At 35.8% G+C, this 13825-nt stretch overlaps 1 protein-coding gene across 3 annotated transcripts in view; it reads left to right on the top strand.

The window, feature by feature from the left end:
* The window catches only part of RHOQ (ras homolog family member Q), a 36573-nt gene that overhangs the window by 16695 nt on the left and 6053 nt on the right, over positions 1-13825 (top strand). For 2 of the 3 annotated variants that reach the window (XM_026695862.2, XM_026695863.2), the window contains exons 3-4: positions 9442-9606; positions 12328-12423. In XM_026695862.2, coding sequence (XP_026551647.1) covers positions 9442-9606; positions 12328-12423 — 261 coding nt within the window. Of the gene's footprint in view, positions 1-9441; positions 9607-12327; positions 12424-12517; positions 12563-13825 lie in introns of those variants that run through there. The other variant, XM_087932287.1, reaches the window with a different exon arrangement.

Genomic DNA, 13825 nt, shown 5'->3' with positions numbered 1-13825 from the left:
AAGATGAACATAGAGGAGGGTAGCCCAGTTTTCATCGGATGACAGCCCACAGAGATTATTGCATGATACATCAATGGAGCAGTTTTACTTGTCTTTTTGTAGCTTTTAATTTATAGTATTACTAAACAATTTGTTTTCTTGCACAAAATAAGAAAAAAAAACCTGGAATTTATTTCGCTATCCCAGGACAGTATTAAGTGAAAGATATCTACCCCACATATTTTCAGGGTGTCCTGCAGTGCACCTCAGTCCTTTCTCCAATTCTTCAGCCTTTTCTTTCTTCTGCACCATTTAAGGATGGTCTGATATATTCTAGTAATTTTCCTCAAGGAAGAACAGAGGTAGATTAGATGTTGAAGGTAATATATTCCACAGTTGCTTCCTTATGGAATACTTCTTGTTCTACTTAGAAGAATGGAATTGAGTAATTTATCATCTTTCTCTTATGAATTTATTTTGAAAAAAAAGATGAATAAAGTATGGGGGAATATGGGAGGGTAGGTTCCAACAGAGAAACACCATCATTTTGGGTTTGATATAGGATGAATTAAATGTAAATGCTTCATCTTCAAACAGCCCAGTGTAGTACTGCCATGTGATGTTCGACTTGGGTTGTAGTGATTGGACTAGAGGAAATTAAGCAATGATGGGTTTTTTTTCATATTGTGTGATTTAAAAAAAGAATGCTGTGGATTGGAATGAAACTTTCTACTTCAAAGCACATGCTTTATCAGCGTCCTTTGCCAGTTTAGGATTTCCATACTTCCTCCACAGAATTACTAAATTGTTCCATAGAATTATGCTTTTAGATATCCAATGCCATTGAGAAAATTCAGTACAAATCAGACTACATGCTAATTTCTAGAATTGATTTTTAAAACAACTTCCCTATATCGGAGCCCAGTTTAATTTTTTCCCTGAGAAAGAACAGGGGCATAGATTGAAATTCACTGAGCGGTTTGTCATCCTTTCTGTAGGCTCTCTTTGACTCTCAGTTATTGATTGTAGAGTTTCTGGCTGAGGATAATTTTCTAGGACAGGGGTGTCAAACTCAAGGCCCGCAGGCCGGATCCAGCCCACAGGATGCTTAGATTTGACCCGCGGGACCACCCTGGAAACAGCAAAGGACTGGCCCACGGTGTTTCTGCCAGCAAAATTGGAGCTTGGGAGGACTGCATGCAGCCGTACCAGGCTTTTTTGGCCGCGACAGCCTCTTACAGCCCTCTGCCAGCAAAAATGGAGCTTTGGGCACGTGTTTTCTCAGTTAGACTTGAGTATATTCTTGAACTAGAAGCTTGAATGACTTCTCTCACAGCTCTTTTATTCTCCTTTTCTTTTCTCCTTTTCTCTTATTTTAATACAGGTAGTCTTCAACTTATGGCCACAAGATTTCTGTTACTCAGTGAGACAATTGTTAAATGAGTTTTCCCCATTTTATGAATTTTTTTTGATGACCATCTCCTCTGAAGGGATGGTAGACAATTTCCAAATTTGTACATAGCTTATTCTAGCTGCCGTTATAATGTCTAAAATTAAATATTGGTATTTTTTTTTCCATTTTTGAATCTATCATACCCAGCAAGAAGGTTTCGGGTTCAAGTTTTACTTCTTGTTTAGTTATATTTAAAATCCAATTTTTGGTATTTTTCCAAAACTTTTGCGCAAATGGACAGGTCCACCACATATGGGAATATGTTCCCTGGATGCAGTTACACTTCCAGCAGTTTAGGGAGAGGTTTCGGAACATCTTAGCCAGTCTCGCTGGTGGCAAATGCCAACGGTACACCATTTTATAGAGGTTCTCTTTATACAAGGCTGACAGGTTAATTTGTAGTTTGTTTTTCAAATAAGTTCCCACTTGTCTAATTTAATACTGTGGCCCACATTTTTATTATCTTTCTTGCCACAGTTGTAAAATGAATCACTTACAGTTGTTAAGTTAATAACACAGTTGTAAAGTGAATCTGGCTTCTCCATTGATTTTGCTTGTCAGGTCACAAAAAATGTGATGATGTAGCCATCATAAATATGAAACTGTTGCCAAGCATCTGAATTTTGATCATGTGACCATTGGGATGCTGCAAAAGGTCATAGACATGGAAAAATGGTTATATGTCACTTTTTTCAGTGCTGTTGTAACTTTGAACAATCACTAAATGAATTGTTGTAAGTTGAGGACTACTGGTATCCCGTTTCCTTGCAGAAGAGTGGCTCCATCACCAGAATTACTTTACCATCCTTTTTCATCCTTTTCAGTTCTGAAATATGCTTTTAGAGATACAGTAATTGGGGTTGTATACAGGTCTCTACGTATAGTAGTCTCAATAAAAATTTGATTATCTGCCCTTTCATGAATAAAGTCATAATAAATGATATGAAATGGTTTAAGGAAGAGAGGGAAGGCAGGAAAGAATAAATAATGCAAAAGGAGAAAGATTAATATAATTTTCTTTAGTACATTTGATAGAGATCGTTAATTTGTATTATTGTGGACTGTAAAAAGCTTGCCTGTGATCTCAGGAGAGTGTGCACAGACTTATGAGAATCTCTGATTTCACGGGATTTGAGGTGACCGTCCATTTACAGAAGATTGTATGATAGCTTTTTGCCCAAACTCTTGGATTAACCTCATGTGCAGAGCAATCCATTATGGGTTGTGTGTAATTAGGCCATTGTGCCTTGGTTTAAAAAAAAGAATCTGACATAGTGTTCTTTGCAAAACAGCCACTGACTGATAACAGTTTTGCAGCTCTGCAGAAGTGCCCCCAGACCTATTTTGAGTACTGAAAATGAAATTTTCTGTTTGCAGATCTTATGTTCTGCCATATAGGTTACATCTCTCATAAAAAGATATACTTTTCATTGTCATGGGAAGTGCTCTGTGTTTAATTGTTCAGTACAAAATTCCTAACTCCCAAGCATTTTTTCAGTGATAATTTCTTTGGTTCTAAAGATAATTTTTCAGATAAGGCACCAACATTGTTTTTGCTTAATAGAAAACAATGCACAAATTTATTACTTGGTGAGAGGTATGTACATATTTTAAAAAAGGGTATAGATACTGCATTGCCTAATATAGTTTGTCATATTTTGAAAGACTAACATTGCTTTTTAAAAAGGAGCTAGGTCAATATAAGGAGAATAGATATATTAGTAGCTATTGAGAGCTAAGTCAAAATTCTGTTGAGCCATGTACCTGTGAGTATCAAATGAGTAAACAGATTAGATGTTCTTGTCGTACCCGTTAGCATTCCACTGTGCAACCAAAAACTGATTGTTGGTTTTGATACCTTTTTGGTTTAATTCTTTTTTTTTCTCATCTGCTTTTGGAATGACACCTTTTTTATTTTATTTTATTTTTTACAATCATACATTTAAAACATTTAAAAAACAAACGAACATATAAACAGATATATATACATATATACATATATACATTTTGCAGCGAAAGTTGAGCAATGGTTACACATTTTTTAACAGTGATGTGATCTACCTTGTTTCAATACCTTCTTCGTTCTTTCAGTGTTTTAGTTTCACAAAATGCTTTATGATTAAACGCACGTCTTCAATAACTTTATAACTTATCCAGTTTTCAAATATTGCCTTTTCTTTAACCATTCACACCAACAATTCCATGTTTTATAGTAATCACTATCTTGGTTATTTTTTAGTAGTTTAGTTAGGCTATCCATCTCTGCGCACCCGTGAATTTTTTTTGATGACCATCTCCTCTGAAGGGATGGTAGACAATTTCCAATTTTGTACATAGCTTATTCTAGCTGCCGTTATAATGTCTAAAATTAAATATTGGTTTTTTTTTTTCCATTTTTGAATCTATCATACCCAGCAAGAAGGTTTCGGGTTCAAGTTTTACTTCTTGTTTAGTTATATTTAAAATCCAATTTTTGGTATTTTTCCAAAACTTTTGCGCAAATGGACAGGTCCACCACATATGGGAATATGTTCCCTGGATGCAGTTACACTTCCAGCAGTTTAGGGAGAGGTTTCGGAACATCTTAGCCAGTCTCGCTGGTGGCAAATGCCAACGGTACACCATTTTATAGAGGTTCTCTTTATACAAGGCTGACAGGTTAATTTGTAGTTTGTTTTCCAAATAAGTTCCCACTTGTCTAATTTAATACTGTGGCCCACATTTTTTCCCCAAATTATCATACACTCCTTTGACTGTTTCTTCTTTTAGTTTATAATCAATAGATATTTATATATTTTACTAATCATCTTCCTTTCCTCTCCTTGCCAAATTTTATCTAATTCTTGATAGGTCATGTTAAAGCCAAATTGTTCTTTATCTTTTTTGTAATGCGATTGTACATGCGCATAGGGCCACCATGGTATTTCTTTTCCTAGAATTTGTATTTGATTCCTAGCCTTTAACTCTCCGTTTTGATGTAATAAATCTTTATATCTTACAATATTATCAAAATCTAAAGCATTTGGATGTGTAACTGCCTCCATAGTAGATAACCACAGTGGGACCTTGCAGTAATGTACTTTTTTATCTTTTCCCAAATATTTAGTAGCACATTCCTTATATAATGGCTTTGAAAGTGGTGTATACTCTTTCCATCCCACATAAATGTGTGCCATCCAAGTTGGAGATCAAAACTCTCTAGTGTTAAGATCCTTTTGTTTACCAAATTAACCCAGTCTTTAAGCCAAGTTGCTATCACAGCATAGTAATATATTTCAAAGTCTGAAAGACCAAAGCCTCCTTTCTTTCTATCATCTTGTAATAATTTATATTTTATTCTGGGTTTTTTCCCTTGCCATATAAATTTGGATATATGTTTATTTAGTTCTTCAAAAAAGCTTTTTCCCAACTTGATTGGCACCGTCTGAAATAGGAACAACAATTTTGGCAGAACATTCATTTTTACTATTGCAATATGGTCTAAGAGAGATATTTGTAGTTTAGCCGAATTATCTAAGTCTTTAAATATTTCGATTGTTAATTTATTGTAATTATCTTTTTTAATTGATGAGCACCTAGCTGTCAGCCATATCCCCAAATATTTTACTTTATTTACCACCTGTATCCCTAATTTTTTGTTCTTCCTTTTGTTCATTTGTACAGTTTTTTGTTATCACTTTTGTTTTTTCTTTATTAATTTTTAACCCTGTCACCTTTCCATATTGTTCTATTTCTTTCATCAAAATAGGTGTTGTTTCCAGGGGATCTTCCACTATAAAGGCCATATCATCAGCAAATGCTTGAAGTTTGTACTCCTCTTTTTTAACTTTTAACCCCCTGATCTCTTGGTTTTGTCAGATTTGTACCAATAGTGTCTCTTCTGCTAATATATAAAGTAGGGGAGCCAAGGGACATCCTTGTCTTACACCTTTGTTTATCCTTATATTATCTGTATTTTCCCCATTTATTAATATTTTTGAGGTTTGGATATTATATATTGTTTTAATGAATCCTGAATGACACCTTTTAAGACAGTGAAAAATACACTGACTCAATCTACTTTTCAAAGCATGTTATAAAATGGAGAAAATTAAAATGAATATGGAAATATCCTTCACCTGTAGGTGAAGATTGCTTTGTTTGAATAGACTAGGTATAATAAAATACTTTGCATGTTGAAAATTAACATGTCAGCCAAGAAGCCACTTTCTCTCCCTGGCATATTAATTTGTTGCACAACATAAAGATTTTGCACGATCTCCATAGAAGTATACCAATTCTTCCATGCTTCCTGAAGCAATCAATTTAGTACAAATGGAGCCATTTTCAAAATAATGATATGTACAAGTAGAGAGGGACCAATACATATCCTGTTACATAGAGAGCTTAGTTTATTCTCAACTGGCGTTATGTCTGCTGCTGGCATTGCCTTTTTTCACTGGAAAATGAACTAAGCTCCAGATGGTTCCAGTAAACATCATGTCTTGAACAATAGATGAATAGCTTTCATCCTCTTTTCTATTGTAGGAGTATTTGACAATTCAATTTAAGGTCCAAATACTATATAAAGTATTTTGGTACTGGCCACAAGGATTAACCTTAATTAGACAATAATAAATTGTTTGCAGTAAATGCGTAGGATGACAACTAAGTCTGCACACTTTCTGTTAAATAGGATTCTTAGTCCATAAATTGTTATTTTTAATGAATTCAGTAATGTGTCTACAGTTTTGGTATTTATGTTGCTATAGTTGTTGATTATAATTGTAATTATACCAATTTTGTCTCTTGCATATCTTTGATTGTGAGCTGATAGGAAGGAGAATATGTGCATTCCACACTATCCAGGTCTACCGTAGAACATCTGAAAGAGGAGCCCAGAGTGGTCCTTTCTGAGTTGAGACACAGGAAATACCTATTTGAAATACCTGCAATTTTAACAGATGCCAATTTGTTTTTCCAGAATGTGCTGCAAACTGACTTGCCCTTAACATTGAAATCCATACTGTTTAAAATGTTGCAGTGCAGTCAGTAACAAAAGCCAACCAGAAATAAGCAGAGAAACTACAAAAAAAAAAAAGTCCTGCATCCTTCTTCAGACCTCACTTAAAGTTATGGTGCATTTAACAAGTCAGTAACAAACTGGCTTTAGTCTGAAGCTTGCTTCCCTAAAACAAACAATGGTTTATTTACTAAACCCATGTACATATCATGCCAAAGCAAAGCTTAAATCACATTATGATTTAGTTTAAAGTATCTATTCAGTCATATTTTTCAAATAATTAATGCATATGTAAAGGGTATCAGCCTTTGTCATGTTTACATTTACTATCAAGGTATCCCCTTTGACTTGTGTAAATAGTAGATTTTTGAATAATTGATAAAGTGATAAAATATTGTAAAGTCTACATATCAGCCTTCCCCAACCTTCTGTTGTCCAAATGTGTTGAAACAATCCCAGCATAGCTATGGTGCTCTGTGTATTATTGGAATTGAATTCTAGTACAAGAGAGAAAGCAAGTGTAGCGTGTATCTTGAGAAATGAGGTCCTTTTTACAAGACTTTCAGTTCCTTAAATATGACTTTATCTTCAATCTAACAACAGTTTGAGTGTATTATTGGAATTGAATTCCAGGACAGGAAAGAAGGCAGCTTTAGCGTGTATCTTGAGAAATGAGGTCCTTTTTACAAGACTTTCAGTTCCTTAAATATGACTTTATCTTCAATCTAACAACAGTTTGAAGACAGTACTTTCTGAAAACAGATTTAATTTGCAATTATGGAGTTACTTTCAGATTTTGCTGTGGTTTCCATCCAGAAAAGATCATGTTTTCCTGGGTATGAGACAAGAAAACAGAAAGCTAGTCTTAAAAACCTTAAAGATTACAATGTCCCAGGTGGCTTTTTTGTCAGATCAGAGGTTCACTGTCTTTTGTACATGAAAATTGTGCTTTTTGGTTGTTCGTGGCTAGTAGTCTCCATGAAATGGATGTTTAAAATGCTACGTGCTTTCAGCACACCCAATAACTGTAAATTTTATAGGTTGATTGTATTGTATGAATTTTTGTTTTGTGTGAAATCTGTTTTAGTTAACTGTCTCATTGGATAATCTTGAAAGTACTGTATTTTGAAAGGAAGAATATATTCTTATCAGCTACATATTTTACATCTTTTTGTTTTCAGTGACTTTTTTAAAAACAAAAACAAATATAAAAAAACATATAAAGTTTTTCTTTAAAACATATTCCATTCTAGCTAAATATAATTACAGGTCTTCATTACTCTTACATTACTCTATTTTTATTTCTTTTAAGCTAGGACATCCAAAATTGAGATTCAGTAATGATGCATTGGCAATTTTAGTTCAAGATGTATATGTTTCAAAGACTGGGAGCAGAGACCCTCTCTCTTCCTTATTAATTACTAATTAAAATACATAGTTATGGCAGTATGGTTTCTATTCCATAGTACTACTTCATTTGGGAAATACTCAAAAATGGAGGTATTCTTAAATATAGGTTTGTAAACAGTGAGATTCTCCAAGAATCTGTTTGGGGGCACTAGTCTTGATTCAATGAAAAATAATCTAGAATTAGGCTGTGCAAATAATGGACAACATCATATTATTTTGAGCAATTAACAAAAAAGGGATAGTGAAGAGTTCTCAAAGGATCTCTGCAAATTAGGCTTTAAATGTCAACTATCAGTGTGAGCGAGTGATACATATTAAGACAAAAAATCTTAACTTCACATATATGCTACTAGAGTAAGAACTACAAGTGACAGAACAGGGAAAGAACTTGGAGTTTATGATTGAGAGGTTTCAATAGAAGAGAATATATTTAGCTCAGGGTTGAACTGTGGTGGTCTTGCTGCTTCTGAGCTTGGTTGTTTGCTTAAAGCCATTCATTACCGAACTAAGTAACACCACATTGATGATGTTATCTAGTTGGGTAATGAAATGTCTGCATCTCAGATAGCACAGTAGAGAGGTTAACATACAGCTGCTGTATAAAAAAGAAATTCCATCCTTATGGAAGGAAGCAGAAATACATCTTGCAACATTTGTATTACTTCTCTAGTGCGGCAGAGAGGCAGTAATAGAAGCAACATGTGAAAGAAGTGAAGCCAGTGTTTGAGATACCATATGATTGAAATGTATAAGATTATGAATGGAGCTGAAAAAGTAGACAGGGATTAGTTTTTATCCCATATAATAAGAATATCCAATCCCTTGCAAGGAAGCTGCATAATGAAACATTCAAGATAGATATATGATATGACAGATATATGATATCAGAAATTCAAACAATTATCACAAGATGTTGTGGCTGCTAAAGTGAATTACTTCAAAGAGGAATTAGATAAAGTACAACTATTGGTTGTGACAGCTGTTTTAGGCTATTTCCAGGATCAGAGGCAGCAAGTCCTGGGTATCAACTGTTAAGAATATCGGGTCAGGGACCCATTGTGCTTGAGCTCTGTACGTGGACTTTCTATTGGCATCTAATTGGCCATTGTGGATAACGTTTGGTTTGATCCAGAAAAAAATGCTCTTTATTTATTTTGGTGAGGACCTCACCAAATAAACAAGCAGTTCAATTCACGGTTTTTGTAGTTGTTGTTCTTTTAGACACTCCACAAAAATATTAAAATCAAGCAACATTCACAGCTTGGCATAATGTCTTGAAAAATAAGATATACATATATATATTGTTTGCTATGTGTGAAATAATTCTTAAAAATATATCTATTATTCTATATATTGTAGAAGCCAACAGGGAAGGTAACTGATTTTTGTAGTAGTACTACCATCCAAATGGGCCAAAAGTAGGAGGAAAGGATAATCTGCAATATATTGGAAAAGGGTTTTAACGCTCAGTTTATTTAGCATGGAATACTAGGAATAGTGATTGCTTAAAAACACCAGCATGTGTATCCATTAGAAATGACTGTGATCAAAATGCAAGATTTTAGTAAAAAGTAATAATATATCTGTCTGTCTTCAGGAAGACTATGATCGCCTCAGACCGTTGTCATACCCCATGACTGATGTTTTCCTCATCTGTTTCTCTGTGGTAAATCCGGCTTCTTTCCAGAATGTGAAGGAGGAATGGGTACCAGAACTTAAAGAATATGCACCAAATGTACCTTATTTATTGGTTGGAACCCAGGTATGTGGCTCAAAATATCTGTCTCTCTATTTATCTATCTATCTCTATCTCTGCCTGCCTGCCTGCCTGCCTGTCCATCCATCCATCCAAAGTAGCAAGATATTTTTTTCTTCCTTTACAAAAGTACATGCATTGCTCATTTTTGCCTTTGAAATGTTATCAGAACCTTTAAAAATTACTGACATGTTCCTTCCTGTGATCTTTACCTCTCTAACTCTACTACTATCAGCTCTCAAACAGATTCCTAAGTTCTTCTGAGCTGTGCCCTTTCTAATTTTTTTTTTTGTGTCACAATGCCCTTCTCAGTATAGTGCCACTTTTCTTTTCCGCTGAACATTCTTTTCAAATCCATCCTTTCCCATGAAATCTTTGGCACTTACAATTCAGAAGAAGTCTAAATACCTATAATTTCCTCTTTGTAACATAAATGTAGCTTCTCCCTCTTTCCAGATCAAGCAACAGTTTCCTTACCCCTTGCACTCTCCAAGCATGTAGGCTTCCATTTCTAGTTTGCAACTAAAATTACAAGAAATGCATCCAAAGCAATCTAATTTTAGAGCCAGAAGGGACAACTGGGAGCCCTCTAGTCCTTCTGTGATTAACACCATTAGTTGTAAACAGACCTTGAAAGATTAACTATGGAACCCTCCCACTGAAGAGAGAAAACAAAACTGCATCTTAATCTGCTTTTGTTGCTCTTGTTAGGGAACCAAGTCCTTTGAGAATACCTCCATCCCTTTTGTCCTCTTTATGGATTTTTAAAACTTGTTTCAACATTTAAATTGAAAGCAAAGCTCTGTGTTTTGATGTGCTCTGCCTGTGAACCAAAAGGGTGTTTGCTCATAAACAATCAAGCAGCAATTATAGGATCCAAACAGCTGATTCAGACAAGCATGGGTATCACATGCTGCAGTTGAATGGAATGAAGAGTCTTGTGGTCACCAACGAGTCTCCTTTGCTGATAGATACATAGATACACATCTCTCTGTATCCTCTGGGTGAGAAGAATTGGTTCGCCCATTTTTACCCATGTGACACTGGCAGTCTGTGGCTCAGTGCCCAACATTGGTTTTCCAAATAGAAATGTGGGGGTACTCTGTTGGTAAGAATGTACCACCCTCCTTTTCAATCAACCCCCATATATGATTTCAGATATATATCAACCCCCAGATATGATTTCAGACCCTGCTTTTTTCTCCTACTTTTTATTTGCAACTTATGTATCTTATCATTTCCATCTTTTTTCATCTTGAAAAGTTAATCATAAAATTAATTCTGAATTTCAAGATAGAGCTACATGCAGTGGGCATATCATCGGTAATCCTATTCCCTAATTCCTGAAAATCAGGTAGACTTCATGCACTGAAAACAATGAGCAAATATTTTCATGTATTTACTGCCCTGCCATTGATGTTAGAAAGCTGGAAATCCCCAAATTCCTTTTCTGCACCAAGGAAATTTAAAATTGCTTGTATTCCTCATCCCCACCTATCCATTTTTCTCTGTGCAATATATCTAAATCAGGGCTGTCAAACTCCCGCTGTGGGCCAGATGCATCATGCGCTGGCCACGCCATTTCCAGTTTAATGGAGGGAGGAGTCCCGACATGTCACGTGACACTGCCGTGATGACATGAATTTGATACCCCTGATCTAAATGATTTCTATGAATGAGTTGGCTGCAAAGCCATCAGCTCACTCTTACCTTGAAAGACCTGCTTGAATCAGTAGTAGGGAGCTCACAAATATAGAAACAAGCTAGCTCCATAGAACTGCAGCAATTTTAAAGGGCAAGTTTTACTATGGCTTTGAATATGCCACAGTTGAGCCAGAAATAAATTGGCTTGGCTCTCAACACATGAATCCTTGAAGCCACAAGGTCCGTAATTTATTCTGAAGATACAAAGAGTATTTGTGTGTATGAAATAATACTTTCACAAGCACGAGTTTACCAGTAGTCATGCAGAGACACTTCCAAGCTCTCCCTCAAGATGATGTTCTGGAGACCTTGAAAATTTGGCTGTTTTCTCAGGTTCTGACTGAGATGGATGAAGACTTGCTGTAGGTGCATGATATATGTGTTGTGCCTTTGGCTGGAATTGACATTGCTTACGTTTTTAAAAATGTAATTTGTACATATGTTTTCCGTAGTTGGTGGTGCCTAAGTGAAATAAATCAATGAACAAATATACAACTACAAATGGGCTGGGGAACATTTAGCCTTTCTTTCAGCTACCAATTTTCTTCTGCACATTTGCTCCAAACATTTTCCTTAATTGATTTCTGGTCTCAGAATAAACAGAAGAAAATAAGTAAGAAGATAAAAGAATCCCTGCCTCTCATATTCAAATTATTGACTTAATCTGTGCTTAATCTTCTTGTATGCTGGGCTAAAATTTTGGGGAAATGCCTTTTGAGGGCATTCTGTGGAAATGTCATAGGGCCTTTTAATTTGCACAGTTCATTTGAACCAGAATGTACCTTACGGAAATAGGCTTGAGATTCCAGTTAAAGCAAAGGTTATAGATTGGATCAGCCTGAGTTAGTGTGATTAAATCTCACCAAGTTCAATATTAATCATGCCTAATTTAAACCCCAAGGTGCTGTGTGAGACATCAGCAGGCTACCTTGTATTTTCCTTTTTTGATAAAGTCTGTGATGTAAAATTTGATTTGTAACATGTAGAAGGAAGTGTACATATCTTCTGTAACGTTCCTAACAGATCGATCTTCGTGATGATCCTAAAACATTAGCAAGGCTAAATGACATGAAAGAAAAACCAATATGTATGGAGCAGGGCGTTAAATTAGCAAAAGAGGTAAGCTGGAGATTTAAGAGTTCAAATCTTCTTGGTATTACTGTATGTATATTATATTTCCGTTACCCCTTATTTTATCTTTCTGCATGAAAAGACTTGCAGGATCAGCCCAATCTACAGGTAATCCTTGACTTAAATCTATTCATTCAGCAACAGCTCAATGTTACAGTGGTGCTGAAGAAATCGGCTTATAACCAGTCCTCCAAGTTCCATTTGTTGCAGCATTCCTGTGGTCATGTGACTGCAACCCAGATGCTCAGGTGCCCAGCTGTCACAGTGTGCCATGTCATGTGATTGTCATTTGCAACCTTCCCTGTCATCTTCCCACAAGCAAAGTCAATGTGGAAGCTGCCAGGTAAGGTTGCATGTCACCTCAGTAAGTTACTCCTGCTGCTTTTTCTCCTGAGGAGCCCACTAAAGAGTACAAAATTCTACGGAACTTGCACTCCATAGCGCATCCACACATCATAGCTCCTCTCTACTACGTTATGCACCCCCCTACCCAGCACGCCTAACCTGGACCACCACGTGGCACATTCCCACCCACCCACCCCACTTAACAACTCAAACATCTTAAGGTTGCAATGGCTGTCAGGAATGCCATCATAACTCAAGGACTACCTGTACTTTGAAAGTTGCTGTTTCATGGCAACAAGAAAGTGTATCTCCATGTAAATCCCTTTGAATCCTTGGATATAGAGGACATAACAAAATGTCCGGAAACCAACCCACAAGCTTGGAGAACACCCTTCACCCTCATAGAGGACATAACGCTAACAAGTAAATAAAAATATAAAATCAGCAGACATTAGTATAGCCTTTTCAATGAAAAAAGATCAGTCAAAGAAAAAGGGAAACAGTTGCCCTTTAGTTCAATTATTTCCAGATAAACTGTATAACCACAATACTTCCCTAACCTAATGCCCTCCTGATATGTTATGCTACACATCACATTGATAACTGCAGACGACAAGGGCCATAAGGAAGCTGATGTGGAGGATTTGCATTTAAACGAATTACAAACACCGATTTTTCTGCACATGCTTCATTTTTCTTACATTAAATTATCCCTAAAATTTAATACTGCATTGCTCCACATTTTCCTCCATGTGTGACTTCTTTGCAGACTTCCTGCATTTCCAGCTGCCAGTACTGTTTGGCATGGGCAGCATGTGCTCCCAAAATTCTAGCTGTGCCCACAATCTCAGAGAATAAACTTCTAGCATTTCTCTGTTTTTCAAATGGACCAGTGCCACTGAAAACAATGAGCAAGTATTTTCATATTTCCTTTTTTTCAGTGAGAAGGACCAGCAAGAATGCAGACTTTTATACTACATTTAAAGGCAGCTGTGTAAGAATTAAGCGTATATAATCTTATCTGTTAATACAGCTATTTTTTGTG

The sequence above is a fragment of the Pseudonaja textilis genome, chromosome 1 (assembly GCF_049901715.1).
Source record: "Pseudonaja textilis isolate UNSWEBS1 chromosome 1, rPseTex1.2, whole genome shotgun sequence".
Taxonomy (NCBI): Eukaryota; Metazoa; Chordata; class Lepidosauria; order Squamata; family Elapidae; genus Pseudonaja; species Pseudonaja textilis.
The sequence above is the reverse complement of the archived record's forward strand: the minus strand, read 5'-3'. Positions and strand labels throughout refer to the sequence as shown.